Source organism: Musca autumnalis, unplaced genomic scaffold (genome assembly GCF_047663935.1).
Source record: "Musca autumnalis isolate F117 unplaced genomic scaffold, ASM4766393v1 scaffold_4, whole genome shotgun sequence".
NCBI lineage: Eukaryota > Metazoa > Arthropoda > Insecta > Diptera > Muscidae > Musca > Musca autumnalis.
Genome location: NW_027411977.1, coordinates 242,223,370 through 242,240,116, shown reverse-complemented (window position 1 = coordinate 242,240,116; position 16,747 = coordinate 242,223,370). Strand labels below are relative to the sequence as shown.

At 35.5% G+C, this 16,747-nt stretch overlaps 2 protein-coding genes across 8 annotated transcripts in view; one reads left to right on the top strand and one right to left on the bottom strand.

The window, feature by feature from the left end:
• Nucleotides 1–16,747, bottom strand: part of LOC141403759 (uncharacterized) — a 567,712-nt gene that overhangs the window by 115,534 nt on the left and 435,431 nt on the right. The window lies entirely within an intron of this gene.
• On the top strand, nucleotides 238–8,055 carry LOC141403798 (zinc finger Y-chromosomal protein 1-like). The gene is made up of 2 exons (XM_073986774.1): nucleotides 238–502; nucleotides 5,418–8,055. Exon 2 carries the CDS (start codon nucleotides 5,480–5,482, stop codon nucleotides 6,872–6,874), a length of 1,395 nt encoding a protein of 464 aa, XP_073842875.1. The 5' UTR covers nucleotides 238–502; nucleotides 5,418–5,479; the 3' UTR covers nucleotides 6,875–8,055.

Sequence of the window (16,747 nt, the reverse complement as noted above, 5' to 3'; positions counted from 1 at the left end):
TGAGATTTCATTTAACGTATACACAAAGGAATTGACAGTTGAAATTCACTCGATTTTGTAAATGTAAATTTACTATAAGTCAATGTCAGGCAAAAGAAAGAAATTCACGGCATTCTGGTAGTTGCATCACGAAAAAATAACAACAAAAACCACTTCTTGTACACATGAAATGTCAATCTTTGTTTCCGTTTTTTTATGAGAATACAAACTAAAACAATTTATTTCAAATTCGATCAGCTGGGTTGATGCATCTACCTTGCTAATTGTGCCATGCCAAAATAACCCCAATGTTACCTCTTCTCCCTCTCACTCACTCTGCTGACACAACTTAGATCTCTTTTTAAAACGACAACAGAACATAGCTTGAACAGTGGCATTCTTCACTTCGTTCCTACGCGTTATTTAGTTTTAATTTTTTTGTAGAAGTTTATAACAAAATATAATAAATTAACAATAAATAAGTGTTATCAAACAATATTCATCAGCTCACATCAAATTCAAGGTATATTTATATATATTCTTTCTTGTGTTTCCCCGTTGCAAAAAAACAGTGTTTATTCAATAAAGTAAGCTTGTGAAATGTCAAAAACACCGCCGACTGTTTGTGGATGTTAATGAGAGTGTGGGTCATTTGGTTTGCTCTCACAGTGTTTCACATTGGGAGAAATTCTATGAAGAAAATATTTAGAAAAAAAGGCGGCAATGTCGTTACGATTTAATACCGTTTCAAAGAGAATTCATTGAACAGAATACAAAATATAAACAATTGTAAAAGAAATTAACTTATGATTTGTTTACATTTACGAAATCCACTCGATGTTAACTGTCAATTCCTTTGCGTATACGTCAAATGAAAACTCATCTGAAATCAATTGGATTTCATTTGACGTTGAAGCAATGGATCTGACAGTTTAAATCGAGTGGATTTCGTAAATGTAAACTTACTATTAGTATTAAAAAATGACCTATGGTTATAATCATGGCACAATTACCTAGGTAGTGGTATCACACCAGCTGTTCGAATATGAAGTGTCAAATCCCTTTATAAAAAAAATATTTTTGTTGTAATTTACCCAACAAAATAAAGAAATTTTTGACATTACATATTACAAATATCGTCGCTTTACTTTCTCAACCTCGTATCTTAGAAATATTCGATTTTGAGTTTTTCATATCAAACGATAGCTATTTTTGATTTACATCATGCAAAAAATTATTTTCTCAATATATTGCCGCGGTTCTGAAATATTAATAAAATATATTCTCGTATCTCATTCACTTATATTTTCATAACTGCATCAAACTCGTATCTTAATACCTGTAGTTTTTAAACTGTTAGACCGCATTGAAACTAAGTAATTTCTGTTGCAGAAATACACAGCTACATACATACATACATATGTTCCCACAACATCCCTGAAGGGACAAGGGAGACTTCTCTCATATCAATGAGTGCACGCCGATTCATATTGGCTCAATGATATGGGACCTACTTTTTATTGCCGAGTCCGAACGGCGTGTCTTACGACACCACTTTTTAGAGAAGTTTTTCATGGCTTAAATACTCAGGAAATGTCGCCGGCATTACTGAGGGGGAATTTTGCCACCGTTGAAAATTTGATGTTGCTTGGCCTGGGATTCGAACCGCAGACCTTCTGAGTGCAAGGCGGACGTGCTAACCATTGCACCACGGTGGCCCCCAAAATACACAGCTAGTCGCAATAAATATTACCATACTTATTTGTAATATAATAAAAACAAGAATTGGCGAAACTGAATTGCCCTGGTGTGAGCACAATGTCAATTTTTAAAGAAAAATCGTAACAAAGTTAAAAAAATCGTCTCTGCATATAATGTCATGGGAGTTCCGTCATTTACAGCTTTTTTTTTTTAGTATTTTTAGTACTTCGGGAATAAAAAGCATAATTTCTATTTAGTTCTGAATTTTGTTTTGCTTTGTGAATATCTGCTCCTGAGGAATTTTTGATTTTTTTTGAAAATGAGTGATACAATCGCTCTTCTTGATGCTGGAACAGGATGTTTTGCTTTTACAAATCTTTGTTAAGAGCAAAAAACACAACAAACTGGAAACACAATTTTGGATGAAGAAACTTGACATTTTGTCTCAATTGATTCTGATCACTCTAGTCTTTCCTCGGAATCCGATTTTTCAGCAAGTGAAAGCGAGTACAATCCCAGCATTGATTCCGATTCATCTGAACATTCAACTTCGTTTGTATTTCTGGATGAATCCTCTGGCGTAATAACAAATAAAATAGCACGTAAAGGTCAGGCAAATAAGCAACATTGGAGTAGAAACCGTAAAAAGCTCAAGCGAATGCGTGGCCACGAGTATGTATCGTTAAATCGGAGCAGGCAATGGAATGGAATAATGAAAATCAGAAGAGAAAGAATGTTAAAGGTTCGTTGCAATTCGGAAGTATGTAAACAAAAATTCGGTAAGCAGTGCTACGAAATTGCAGAAGAAGATAGAAAGAATATTTTTAAACTATTTTGGTCATTGTCTTGGGAAGAGAAAGAAACGTATGTCGTTGCTATGGTGTAAACCGGTCACCTTGAGAACAACTGATACTTTTTCTCGGCAAGAAAATACATTAGTCTACACTTTGAAAATTTCTGGGCAGATCAAGGTTGTTTGTAAAAAAATGTTTTTGTCTACACTCTGTCTGGGTGAATGGAGCGTGTCTAAGTGGGTTAGTGGCAATCTACAGGGAAACGACGTTGGCATGGTAAAGAAAACTGGCGTAGTCAATCGTCAAAGCAAAACTAAAATCGCCAAAATAACTCACGTAAACTTGTTTTTAGAAAATTTGCCTAACATGCCATCACATTATTGCCGACAGAGTACCAGTAAAGAATATATAGATGTTCAGTACAAGTCTTGGACAGAAGTGTACTCAGATTTCGAAACATATTTGATGGATTGCAACATTGATAAGACTGAAAAGGCAACCTACAAATGCTTCTTAGACGCAGTACACAAGGCCAATCTTAGTATAGACAAACCCAAGAAAGATCAATGTGATTTATGCTTTGCTTATAAAAACAAAAACATACCAGAAGATGAATATAAACTTCATGTAACAAGTAAGGATCGGGCCAGAAAAGAAAAAACCGACGACAAGAAACGTTGCTTAATGGGTGATATTCAGATGTTAACTGTGGACCTACAATCAGTGCAAACAATTCCTCTACTTTCAAGCGGAGCAAACTACTTTAAAACAAAACTGTGTGTGCACCAATTCACAATTTATAACGAATTTGATAAAAACGTGTCTTGCTACGTATGGCATGAAGCTGAAGGCGGTATGGACTCAAACGTATTTACCTCTTGCTTGCTGGACTATTTACAGAATTTAAAAGACAAATCAAAGCCTATTATAATTTACAGCGACGGGTGCTGTGCTCAAAATCGTAATACGACACTTGCGAATGCCTTACAACATTATGCAAATACCTACCATGCAGAAATTCATCAAAAATACCTGGTAGTTGGTCACACTCAAATGGAGTGTGATTCTGTGCATGCGTCCATAGAACGAAAGAAGAAAGGTAGAGAACTATATGTGCCAGCTGATTTCAATACTGTAATAAAACAATCCAGATTGGTGAAACCGTACCACGTGCATTATTTAAATCATACATTTTTTCGAGATTTCTCTTCACTCAATTACTTAAAATCAATTCGACCAGGCACAAAAATAGGGGACCCATGCGTTATAAATTTAAGAGCTCTGAAGTATACATTTAATTGCGGAGTTCAATACAAACTATGTTTTGATGACGAGTGGCAAGATCTTTCTCATCGTAAATTGCGAGTCCAAGTGCACCACAATCATAATGATTTACTACCGAGTCTCTACAAGCAGCAACTACCTATTTCAAAAAGAAAATATGACGACTTGCAAGATCTGAAACGAATGATTCCAGTCGACTATCACTCAAATATGATTTTCATGTTATAATTTTGGCAAAACGAGGTAATTTGTTTAAATTGCTGTTAATGCAACAAACACGTAACACGTTTACCTAAACAGCGATGTATCAAGAGATAAATCGTTTTTTGTCTCTCCTGTAAAGTTGTATTTTTTAAGATACGAGGTTGAGAAAGTAAGGCATCGATATGTCGATGCCACTACCTGATCGATATGCCTTGGTTATAATATAAAAACTTTATAACAGTTTTTACTATATTTTGCTTCCACAAAGCCATATTTGGTTTAGTGCATGGCACAATTACTCAGGTAGTGACATCGTAAAATTTTGAATATGTTATGTCAAAACTTTCTTTATGTTGTTGGGGAAATTACAACAATAATAATTTTTTTATGAAGGGATTTGACTTTTCATAACATTGCCCAATGCAAATGTGGACATAAAGAGGAAATTAGCCAACGAGAGGAAATACTAAATGAATTTAAGAAAATTGTTTTATCGGTTTGCTTCACCATCGTTTGGATTAAGAATATATTTGCGAAATTTGTAATCAAAGATTTTCCACACAAACAGGTCTGAATAAGCATTTTTATTGGAAGCACCCGAAAATTCAAATGGCTACTAAACATGAATGAGAAATATGTGATCGCTGTTATATAGAATCTTGAACGCTCCGCGATCATAAAAGAAATAAACATTCTTCGTCTATAGATTCAGAGTACTTCTGCGAAATTTGTATTCAAAGATTTAACACACAAAGAGGTCTTATAGGCCATTTAGATATGATATCATAAGCCGGATTTAGCACATTATTGGGATTTATTTGCTAAATCCGCCCATAATCTATCAGATTTACCATACAAAAATAAATTCTCGTATTGATTTAAATATCAAAATTTGAAAACAAGGCGAATAAATTAAATTTGCTTTAATATACATACAAAATTGATTGTAATCGCCCAAGGCTAATATTTACGATGTCTAAACGATAAAATAAATCATTATTTGCTCTTTAGTTAGCATTTTCAGTATTAAAGTATTACAACAATTTCCTTTGACGTTTCATATTCGATCATATTGGGTGATGCATCTACCTTGGTAATTGTGATATGAACTAAAATCAGCTGACTGCAAGGAGATTTGTACTGGATTCATTAAATTCAGTTGAGGATTTATGGTTAGTCTAAATGAGCTATTATGATTATTAAATTAAAACATTTTCAACAGCTAAGGAGTGGGCCAAGGGGTGTGTTAGCTCTCAATCTCAAACAAAAAAATTAAAACATAAATATTCGATAGCTGAATCTTAAAGAAAAACCAAGTCTTTAAAAAGACAGTGGAAATAAATAAAAAACGCTTCTAATTGTCTAAAAAAATAACGAAATTAATATAAACAATTAAATGTCCATAAAAAAACTTAAAAAATAATTACATGTGTAATTTTTGTTTCTATTTTACAGCCCCTAAATAAATTTTAGACAAATCTTGTTTTCTTTAATTAAAAAGTAAGATATTCAAAGTAATGATGTCGGAAAAGGTTTCCATAAAAACTGAACCCATTGGCAATGATTATGTACAAGAAGATTCAACACTAAGCTGCAGTACAATAAAACTTGAAAAATTTACAAATATGCTAAATGATATTAAAGATGAACCAGACTTGAATAAAATGGAAGAAAATTTACCAGCGAATGTCGATAAATACACAATTTATGTTATCAAAGAAGAGGGAAATGGCGATGGAATGGCCGACGTTTTACCAGAGGATATACCTAGTTTCTACACACCATGTAAATCTGATGATAATACGGAAGTTATTACCCATGATGAAGTGCACCATCAACATGGTACACAACAAGATCAAACTGCACCAATAACTCAACACATATCCTTACCCAAATTAGAAATAATGGATGTGGACACAGATGAGCAGGAGAGTAAAGGCTCTGAAAACAATGGTGATACAGACGTTAACGTCAGTTCTAATAAAGAACATAAATGTGAACTATGTGGTAGTTCTTATGCAGGAGTTACAAATCTGCGTAGACATATGAGAAAAAAACATCCTTTGTCTATAGATTCCAAATATATCTGCAAAATTTGTAATCAAAGATTTACCTCACAACCAGGTCTTGATAGGCATTCTTTACAGGTGCATAAAGAAGCTCATACCACTCAAACACCTTACGAACATAAATGTGAACTATGTGATAGTTCTTATACAGAAAATGCATGCCTACGGAGACATATACGAGATAAACATTCTTCGTCCATAGATTTAGAATATATTTGCGATATTTGTAATCAAAGATTTGCCACACAAGCAGGTCTTTGTACACATTCCTACCGAAGGCATCCAGAAGTACAAACATCTAGTAAACATAAATGTGAAATATGTGGTAGCTGTTATATACAATTACCAGCTCTACTGGAACATATGAAAAATAAACATCCTTCGCCTATAGATTTAGAATTTATTTGCGAAATTTGTAATCAAAGATTTGAGACACAAGCCGGTCTTAGTACACATTCCTACCGAAGGCATCCAAAACCTCAAACATCTAGTAAACATACATGTAAAATATGTGGTAGCTGTTATAGACGATTACCAGCTCTCCTGGAACATATGAGAAATAAACATCCTTCGTCTATAGGTACAGAGTATAGATGTGAAATATGTAATCAAAAATTTACTACACAAAAAGGTCTTGGTATACATTCTTACACACATACTAAAACACCTGCTAAATATAATTGTGAAATATGTGGTAGATGTTATACAGATGATCGTAATCTACGAAAACATATAAGAGATAAACATCCCTTATCAATAGACACAGAGTATATCTGTGAAATATGCAAACAACGATTTACCACAAAACACGGCCTTGATTTGCATTGTATAAAGATGCATTAGACTATATCGCCGGTACAACACGCCGAATCTACAGCAACGATTTGTATAACAGGGACTTACGGATTATGATTGTGCAGAATGTGTAATGACAAACAGAAATTTTCTCATTCATTGAGCCGCTATATATACATGGGCAGATTCTCAATTAAAACTCCCCATGAGTTTTCTCACTTTCTTTATTAAGTTAAAACCATAGACTAATGAAAACATAGACGTCGGAATGCTCTCACCGAGTATGTTCGAATTGAGTATGCTGAAAACGCAACTCAAAATAAAATGCAAAAAAATACAAGTTAATAAATATTGTTCTGGCAAAAGGCAACTTGGGGTTAGTTTTTGATGGGAACAATATCCTCAGACAAAAACATACATAAAAATATTGCAATTTTCCGCAAAAATCGTCTTCGAACTTTTTTGAGTTTTCGTGTTTGAGTAGCTTGACGGCGCAAAATTGAGTATTCCTTCGTCTATGTTTTCATTAGTCTATGATATAACTGTACATAGATATACCCAAGGCCTAAAAAAGGTTGGCCAATAAGCCACCTGATTATTATGTTTGTTGTCAAAAACATTATTGTGATTTCTTTGTATTTTATGCCGGGCATACACTATGGGCATGCACGACAGCATTTGTAATAGTATTAGTAAATTTTGAAGTTTTTGTCAATGTATTTGGGAGTAGTTTTGGCAGGATTGAAATCAAAATAGTTTTGATTTTGTAAATGAACCCCTTTCAATCCGATGAATTTTGTTTATTTTCCAAGTAACCAACAAATAATTTTTGAAAACAACAAATATTATTTGTGAGGAAATTAAAAATTTGGAAAACTTCAACACAAAATCGAGTTCTGGAGGAAAATTCATCATTTTTTGCAATATGGATTGAAGGAATGCCACACACTATTCAATCACACACGTACACAAGGGTTCATTTGGCAGTGCAGTTTGGCAGTATAGTGTATGCCCCGCATTAAATCATAATAATGTTTTTGACAATAAACATAATAATCAGGTGGGCTTATTGGCCGACCTTGTATAGGCCTTGGATATACCCATAAAAATGTCAACAGTAAAATGTAATAAAATGAAAATGTAGAGTTTCCACAATAAAATGCCAATATTGACCTTTAGTTATATAAAATCACTCAAATGTAAACATTAAATAAAAATGTTAATAAAAATTATGCAAGAGTTTTATTTTTCATTTATTGCCAAAGCTATTTAAGTAATATTTTCCAATTTTATGTATAATAGAATGACGTAGGGGATGAGAGATACCAAGGAACGGTTCTGACCGGCTTTAACATGGCAAAGTCCAGGATTTATTTATTTGGTCCCTCTCTCATCTTAAGTGGACACTGACCTCCCCGTGGTGTGACCTGGGGAGCTGCCTTTAACACCCGTTAAAGGTAGTGAGCTAACATGTGCCGCGCGTTCACTGATAAGAACGTTAAAAACTTTGGTTTGGGCGCCGGGTTAGTAATCCTCCCATAGAAAAAGCAGCCTACTATGAGAAAAGAAAAGAAAAACGAATCCCTCTAAAGTTGACGACCCCCGCAAACGTCTTAAGGACCATGATCTGCGAATCTGCACCTGAAATGTTCGCACACTTTATAGAGAAGGTGCAGTTTACGCATTGGCAGATGTACTTGAAAAGTACAAAGCCGACATTACTGCCATACAGGAAATACGATGGAACGGGAAAGGCGTCACAACAACACCTAAAGGTGACACACTGTATTATAGCTGCCATGACATAAAGCATGAGTTTGGTTGCGGATTTGCAGTTGGTCGGAGGTTAAAACACCTGGTCTCCAACTTCACACCCGTGAATGAAAAGACTTGCTACTATTCGAATAAAAGCAAAATTCTTCTACATCAGCTTTATTTGCGCTCATGCTCCAACTGAAGACAAGGATGAACTGAGCAAAGATATATTTTCTGAGCGCTTAGAAGAAACATATGACCGTTGTCCTGCCCATGACATTAAAATTATTCTAGGCGATTTATATGCCAAAATTGGAAAGGAAAATATCATTGACCCAACAGCCGGAAAATTCAGTCTTCACAATGAAACATCTGACAATGGCAAGATGCTGATAGACTTGGCAGCGGCAAAAAACATGGTAGTTAGCAGCACCAGATTTAAACATCTCGATATTTATAAGGGCACCTGGCTGTCTCCAGATCAAAGAACAAGTAAACAAATTGATTATGTTGTGATAGATGGAAGACATTCATCCAGCGTGTTGAATGTACGATCGTTCCGAGGCGCAAACATTGATTCGGACCACTACCTAGTTGCAGCAAAGGTACGTACCCGTCTAAACTTTGCAAATAAAGCACGAGCAGACACAACGCGGAAGTTGGACATCGATAGGCTGCAAACACAACAGATAGCCACAGTATATTCCACTCAACTAGCCCAGTTGCTTAACGCGAGCACTCCTTGTCCCGATAACATAACAACACCATGGCAAAATATTGCCCACTCCATGCAAACAGCCGCAAAATCCATACTTGGATTCCAGAGACCTCCACAAAGGGATTCATGGTATGACCAGGAGTGTCGTGCTGCTACCGAAGAGAAAAATGCGGCATATAGAGCTACTTTACAATCAGTAGCAACGCGTAGCGCACGAAAGAGATTTCGGGAGAAAAGGAGAGAAGAGAAACGTCTTTCCCGCAAGAAATAGAGAGAAATGGAAAAGCGGGAGTGTGAAAAAATCGAGATGTACAGGAGCCAGAATGAAGTCCGAAAATTCTACCAAACATCAAACAGATGGCTTTGGTACAGGCACATCCTCCTGTAGAGACCAGCAAGGCAATCTGGTAACATATACAGATAGCGTGCTCAGGATATGGAAGGAACATTTCTCCAATCTGCTGGTATCCAATAGTAGCGAAGAGGATGATACCACAGATCCAATCCCAGAAGATGGTAGTGAATGTATACCGCCCAGGCAAGATGAGGTAAAGACAACAATAACCGGCTGAAGAATAATAAGGCAGCCGGAGCCGATGGCTTACCAGCCGAGCTGTGCAAAACCGGAGGCGACACGCTGATAATGAGTAATCATCAGCTAGTTAGCACCATCTGGCAGGAAGAACGAGTACCCGATGATTGGAACCTGAGTATCCTGTGCCCCGTCCATAAGAAAGAAGATAATACCCCGTTTATAAATAACCGGATTTAACAAACCGACTGTGTTTTAAATGTCAATTCCATTGCTTATATTTCAAACAAACCCTCATAAAGAAGGTTAACCCTGCAAAAAGCTCTAATATAAACAGCATATAAGACTGTATGCTCTAACTATAGGGGCATAAGTCTACTCCCGATTGCCTACAAGATCGTGTCAGGGATATTGTGCGAACGACAAAAGCCAACGACTATGGCCAACGAGATAATTGGGCCATACCAATGCGGCTTTAGACCTGGCAAGTCCACCATTGACCAGATATTTACCCTGCGGCAAATCCTGGAGTAGACCCAAGAGATACAGATCGACACCTACCACCTTTTTGTCGATGATAAAGCAGCCTTCGGCAGCCCGCTGCGTTCAAAGGTATTCCAAGCCATGTCTGAATTTGGTATCCCCGCAAAGCTCATTCGGCTTTGTAAGATGACTTTAACTGATACTAGGTCCTCAGTTAAAATAGGAAAGAACCTCTCCGAAGAGTTTTGTACCAAAAGAGGTTTCAGACAAGGAGACAGCCTTTCGTGTGACCTATTCAACATTTTGCTGGAAAAAGTAATACGAGATGCAAATGTCAAAAGAAATGGCACAATTTACACCAATGGCCACATGTTACTTGCTCATGCTGATGATATAGACATCGTGGGACGATCAGTAAAAGAAGTAACAGATACCTTTATGAAGGTCGAAGGAGAATCTGCTAAAGTGGGTCTGGCGGGAAGACTAAGTTGATGGTGTCGACGCGCAATGCGTCCATAGAGATCGGGCCAACTGCTGACGTTGGTTCCTATAATTTTGAGGTAGTAAAAGACTCCGTCTACTTCGACACCGCCGTAAACACAACTAACGACATCAGTTGTGAAATAAAAAGAAGAGTTGTGTTGGCTAACAGATGCTACTTTGTCTTAAGAAAGCAGTTTAAAAACAAAACCACATCTCGTCAAACAAAAATAACGCTTTACAAAACACTGATACTACCCGTGCTAATGTATGATTCCGAAGCCTGGGTACTTGCGCAAGCGGATAAGGCAGTGCTTGGTGTGGTTGAGAGAAAAATTCTTCGAAAGATCTACGGACCAATCTGCGTTGACGGTGAATATGGACGTCGCATGAACCACGAGCTGTATCTGCTATACAACGACATCAATATTGTTAAACGTATCGAGATGCAGCGATTGCGTTGGCTAGGCCATATCATAAGAATGAGCGATGATGAACCCGCTAAAAAGGCGTATAAATATGAGCCGCTTGGCGGTGCACGCAGAATTGGCAAAGAATAGATGGCGCAAACAAGTGGATGAAGAGATGACAAGGCGCGGTATTCCAGAAACAGAAGCAATAGACAGAAAGAAATGGAGATCTTTTCTTAGTTCGGCATATAGAACAAATGTTCTGTAATGGGCCAGCTAAGTAAGTAAGAATCACGATAGTTCGCAATTCAAGAGTCCAGACAAATTTTACAACATATCGAGAATTACGATTTAGGGGAATTTTGATTTTATGGGGTTAGTATTAATCAAATACGAATTAAAGGGTTTATCTATTTTTTTTTTTAATTTTGTAGGTACAATAATTTTGGAGAAAACAACAATGCGAATCAATCACAGATTTTATATTGTTGCAAATTAATTAATCCTTAAGCATTCCATCAATAGAAATATGGACTAGAACAACAAAGAAATGCATTAAAAAAAGTGAAATATATGGGGTTGTAAGTTGTGTTCCTGAACCTGCAAGGTATTACTATCTACTATTATTTTTCTGATTTTGTGCCTCAAAACCGTTCAGTATCCCCATATTGCAAAAAAAAACAAATTAAATGCCAAATTCATATTAAAGTCAATAACGGGTGATGATATTGAATTTATATTCATAGAACTCAAACCTAGTAATAAGAAAATACTTGTAGGATGTATTTATCGTCCAAAACAGTTCTATTGATCTGAATCCCTTACAAGAAATTCTTGAAAGTATATCTCTGGGGTACAGTGATATTATACTTACTGGCGATTTTAACTCTAATATAAATGCTAACTCCCTTCTGACAAACAACATGCTAGCGTTGGGTTTATATGCAGTCAATAACACGATACCCACCCACTTCTTCTCCCCAGTTAATACTTTGTTAGACCTATTCTTTGTCAATAGCACCTCCAATCAAGGCACATTGAATAAGGTAGCCGACTCACGCCAGCTGATTGAACATGAAATGTCAAAACAAATTGTTGTAATTGTAAAATGTAAACAAACATCTTGTTCTGATTGGTAGAAGCAAATTCGCTGCAAATTTAAGACCCAAGGCGAATTGGTTTTCTTTACAAATGTTGACATATTATCTAAGAGATCTAATATTCCTTTCATACAGTTTTAATGCATTCACCGTATTCGTTTTGTGACTATAGGAATCTGTGTTACTATGAATTGGAGGATGAATTCTTGCAAATCAATTGGAATGAAATAATATAATTTCAGCTGATCAACAACTCCAATTCCTGCAAAATAACCTACTTCTGTTGTACAACGCCACCGTTCCTATCAGAAATAAATTAATCATGACTAAAAACAAACCCTGATTTAACCTTAATACTAAAAGACAAATACAGAAGAGATATAGGGCATATTCTAGGTGGAAACGCTACAAAACGCCTGAACTTCACGATGAGTTTTGCCTCGCGCGTAGAACGGTAAATTGTAGCATAAAATATGCTAAAACCCAATACTACTACTCTCTGTTCAGTTCTGCACTTGACTCCAAGAGTAAATGGAATATTATGAATGATATAGGTGTTGGAAAAACCAAAAGTGTTGGTCCTGTATAGACGACGTAGACGATCTTAACAAAACTTTCGCCAATATTCCAACTACGAATGCAGATCCCCTTTTCTACACGTCTGATGATGAGGACATACGGTCGGAAAGAACATTTGAGTTTCGATGTGTCACACATCTAGAAGTTCTGAACTGTGTTTCCAGTGTCAAATCGAACGCCATAGGTCCAGATGAAATTGATCCTAAGTTTATTCGAATCCTAATCCCACGTTTACTACCTCACTTCACTCACCTCTTTAATACCATTTTAATCATCAGTGTATTCCCCACCATTTAGAAACACGCAAAGATCATACCAGTACCAAAGCGTAATTCATAGTTTCGACCCATTCCAATACTTGCTTATCTCTCCAAAGTCTTTTAAAAAATAATTCATATACAGATGTCGGAATTCCTTGAACGTGAATCTTTACTGATAAAAGTGCAATCAGGATTCCGCTTCAGTCACAGTTGCGTATCAGCACTAAACGATATGTTTTTTACATATGAGTTGTCACTTTGCATATAAATTTTGTACGGGAGAAGCGACAACTCATATGTAAAAAACATACCGTGTAATGGCACGGTTACACTACAGCTTTTTGCCGGGTTAACCCACTTCATGAGGATTTATTTGCTTAATCTGCTCAAATCTGACCAGATTTGCCATACAAAAATTAAATCCTCTCATGGCTGGGTTTATTTTAAATCCGGCACAAATCCACCAAAAATACAGTGTTGTATTCGGTATTTGTGCAAAAAAATCCAACTCTACTCAAAAAGTACCAAAAGTTGCAACTGTTTTTGCAACAGAGTTTGTCGTGTTTTACACGTTTACGATTGGTCGCATGAGATTTTATGGAGTTAATAAATCTAAAGTTATTTGGAAATCATAAAATTATTTATTTTTTTCATTAGACACTGTTTTTAACAAAACCATGATACAAAAATATATCCCTGTGTGTAAAATATACCAATATGAGCAAAGAGGGGACGATATCTCATACGAGAAATTGTAAACGTGTAACACACGACTTTATTAGTTATTTTGTATGTATACGTAAACAAACATCAGCTGACAGTTTATATCCTCGAAAAGCTAAGTGTAACCAGCAAAGATTAACCCACTGGATCTATTAAACCCAGTGGGTTAACCTTCAATAGTGTAACCGGGGTATAAAGTACTCATAATAGATGTTTCAGAATCAATAAGAAGCGACATCGATGATAAGAATGGTCTAATAGAACCTATGTTTTCTAAGGCATAAGACACTGTCGACCATAGCAACCCCTGCCTTAAATTGAGTAATTTTTTAACTTTTCTCAGTCCTCGACAATTACCTCTTGTGCTACTTTAAGTATTAATTTAAAATGTACTGGAACGAAGTTTATTATAAGCACTTACACAATAAAATGGAACAATTACGGTATATTATTCCCGAAACAATAACAAACCTCTTATTGTACACTTAAAATTTTAAAATTTGTTATGTTTTTTTATGAACATTAAATTTAGAACAACTTACACTAATACCTCGATTTGCGTCAACAAAAAAATTGTAGACTTTGTTTGACTTGCGTTACTGATTCGATTTGCGTTATAAAAAATTAATAGATTTTGTTTCGAATTTCATCGATTTGCGTTATTTAATCATGAGTATGGTAAAACTGTCACAGATTTTTGTTACCGATTTTTTCGGTAACTTAAAAAATGAGTTAGTGATTTGCACTACCAGATAGATAGAAAATATTAACCGACGAAAAATGCTTCTATACCAAATCCTTGCTTTATACATTTTTCATGTTTTAATGTTGCATTAAAAGAACGACCACGTAGCGCAGATACAGTGCCCGAAATAAACATAGGTTCACATATAAATTTCTAATTTTTTCATAATTCCGATGACTTTTATAGGATTTTATAATTTTGTATTATGGAGTTGGACACTCCCCATGATATCAATATATCAATTATTTGATTTTGCGACAAAATAAAAATTTGTAAAATTTTAAAATTTTTTCCCTTATTTTTGGTGCGAAATAATGATAGGTTCAGGGCAATTATTGGGGATTTACAGGTATAAATTTGAGGAAAACTTTTTACAAATCGTTGTTTTTTAGATCGCCGATATCCAACGAGTAATTTAGTTTAGATGTTGTCCGCGAATTATTTTCAAAATGCAGATTTGTTCAACACTTTAAAGCAGTTTTTAAGAAACAAATTTTTAACGTGAGAGAGGAGGTGAATCTGTGGTTGTCAGAGGCAAGGATCATTTCAAATTGCATGAAAAGAGTATCAATCAAAAAACTAAATTCAGTTTTTTAAAAAGTTTCATAAATTGGGCGCAAATTTCAACGTCAAAAAAGTCTGGAGGTTTCTCCAACGCCACTTTGACGGCAAGAATCGCTTATTTTTCCCATTTATTGCAGTTAAAATAATTTTGCATCTCAAAACAACAGTCAACTTGATCTTCAGGTATCGAAAATGCGATGTAAACAAACGTTAGTAAGCTCGAATCGACCAAGGAAGAATACAAAAATTGCCAAGTAAAACTGAAACCGAGCCCAAAAAAGAAAACCTCCAGATTTCGACTAAAAATTCTGTGAACTCTCATGCAAAATGGCTAGGATGAATTTTTTCTATTACTCAAACAATTTCCCATCCATTTTTCATAAGCATTTTTACCTAAACCTACGTCTGTTCTTTTTCAGGCTCGATTGCTGTTTTCCTTGGCAATTTTTGTATTCTTCCTAGGTCGATTTGAGCTTACTAACGTTTGTTTACATCGCATTTTCGATACCGGAAGATCACGTTGACTGTTGTTTTGAGATGCAAAATTATTTTAACTCCAATAAATGGGAAAAATAAGCGATTCTTGCCGTCAAAGTGGTGTTGGAGAACCCTCCAGACTTTTTTGACGTTCAAATTTTGCGCCAAATGTATGAAACTTTTTAAAAAATTGGATTTAGTTGTTTGATTGTTACTCTTTTCATGCAATTTGAAATGATCCTTGCCTCTGACAACCACCGATACGCCTCCTCTTCCACGTTAAAAATATGTTTCTTGAAAACTGCTTTAAAGTGTTGAAAAAATCTGAATTTTGAAAATAATTCGGAGACAACTTCTAAACTAAATTACTCGTTGGACATCGGAGATCTAAAAAAACAACGATTTGTAAAAAGTTTTCCTCAAATTTATACGTATAAATCAACAAAATTTGCCCTGAACCTATCATTATTTCGCACCTAAAATAAGGAAAATTTTTTTAAATTTTTACTTTTGTCGCAAAATCAAATAACTGATATATTGACATCATAGGGGATGCCCAACTCCAAAATACAAAATTATAAAATCCTATAAAAGTCATCTGAATTATGAAAAAATTACAAATTTACATGTGAACCTATGTTTATTTCGGGCACTGTATTGCAGTCGTGAAAGAAGTTGCAGGTGTGGAAGAATAGGACATTCATGCGTTCTTAACCTCTCACGATGAACTAATGAACAACGAAGACTTCACGTGAGGCTCGTTGAGCTCTTCAACTCAGCTATAAATTTGTCGTTTAAAAAAATTAAAGGCGAGGGCAATCCAGTTCGAATATGTCTCGATCATTATTTATTCTTTTGCCAGAAATACAATCCAAGAAAATTCATTGAGTTTTGGCCTATAAGGCCTCGGTACATAACAAGTTTTATCGCTTGGGTTTCTTGCCATGCTTCAATTCTGACATAATAAACATAGAAAAAAGTGCAACCTAGTTCGAAATTGGATCGGCCTTCTTAATTCTTCTATTTTTCTTATGTCAGAATAAAGCCAGACGGCGACGCTTACGTCTAAAAACGAGAAAAATTTTAAATTTAAAA

Bases quoted from the DNA above. Each gene is read 5' to 3' on its own strand.
- LOC141403798 (XM_073986774.1), top strand. From the start codon at position 5,480: ATGATGTCGGAAAAGGTTTCCATAAAAACTGAACCCATTGGCAATGAT.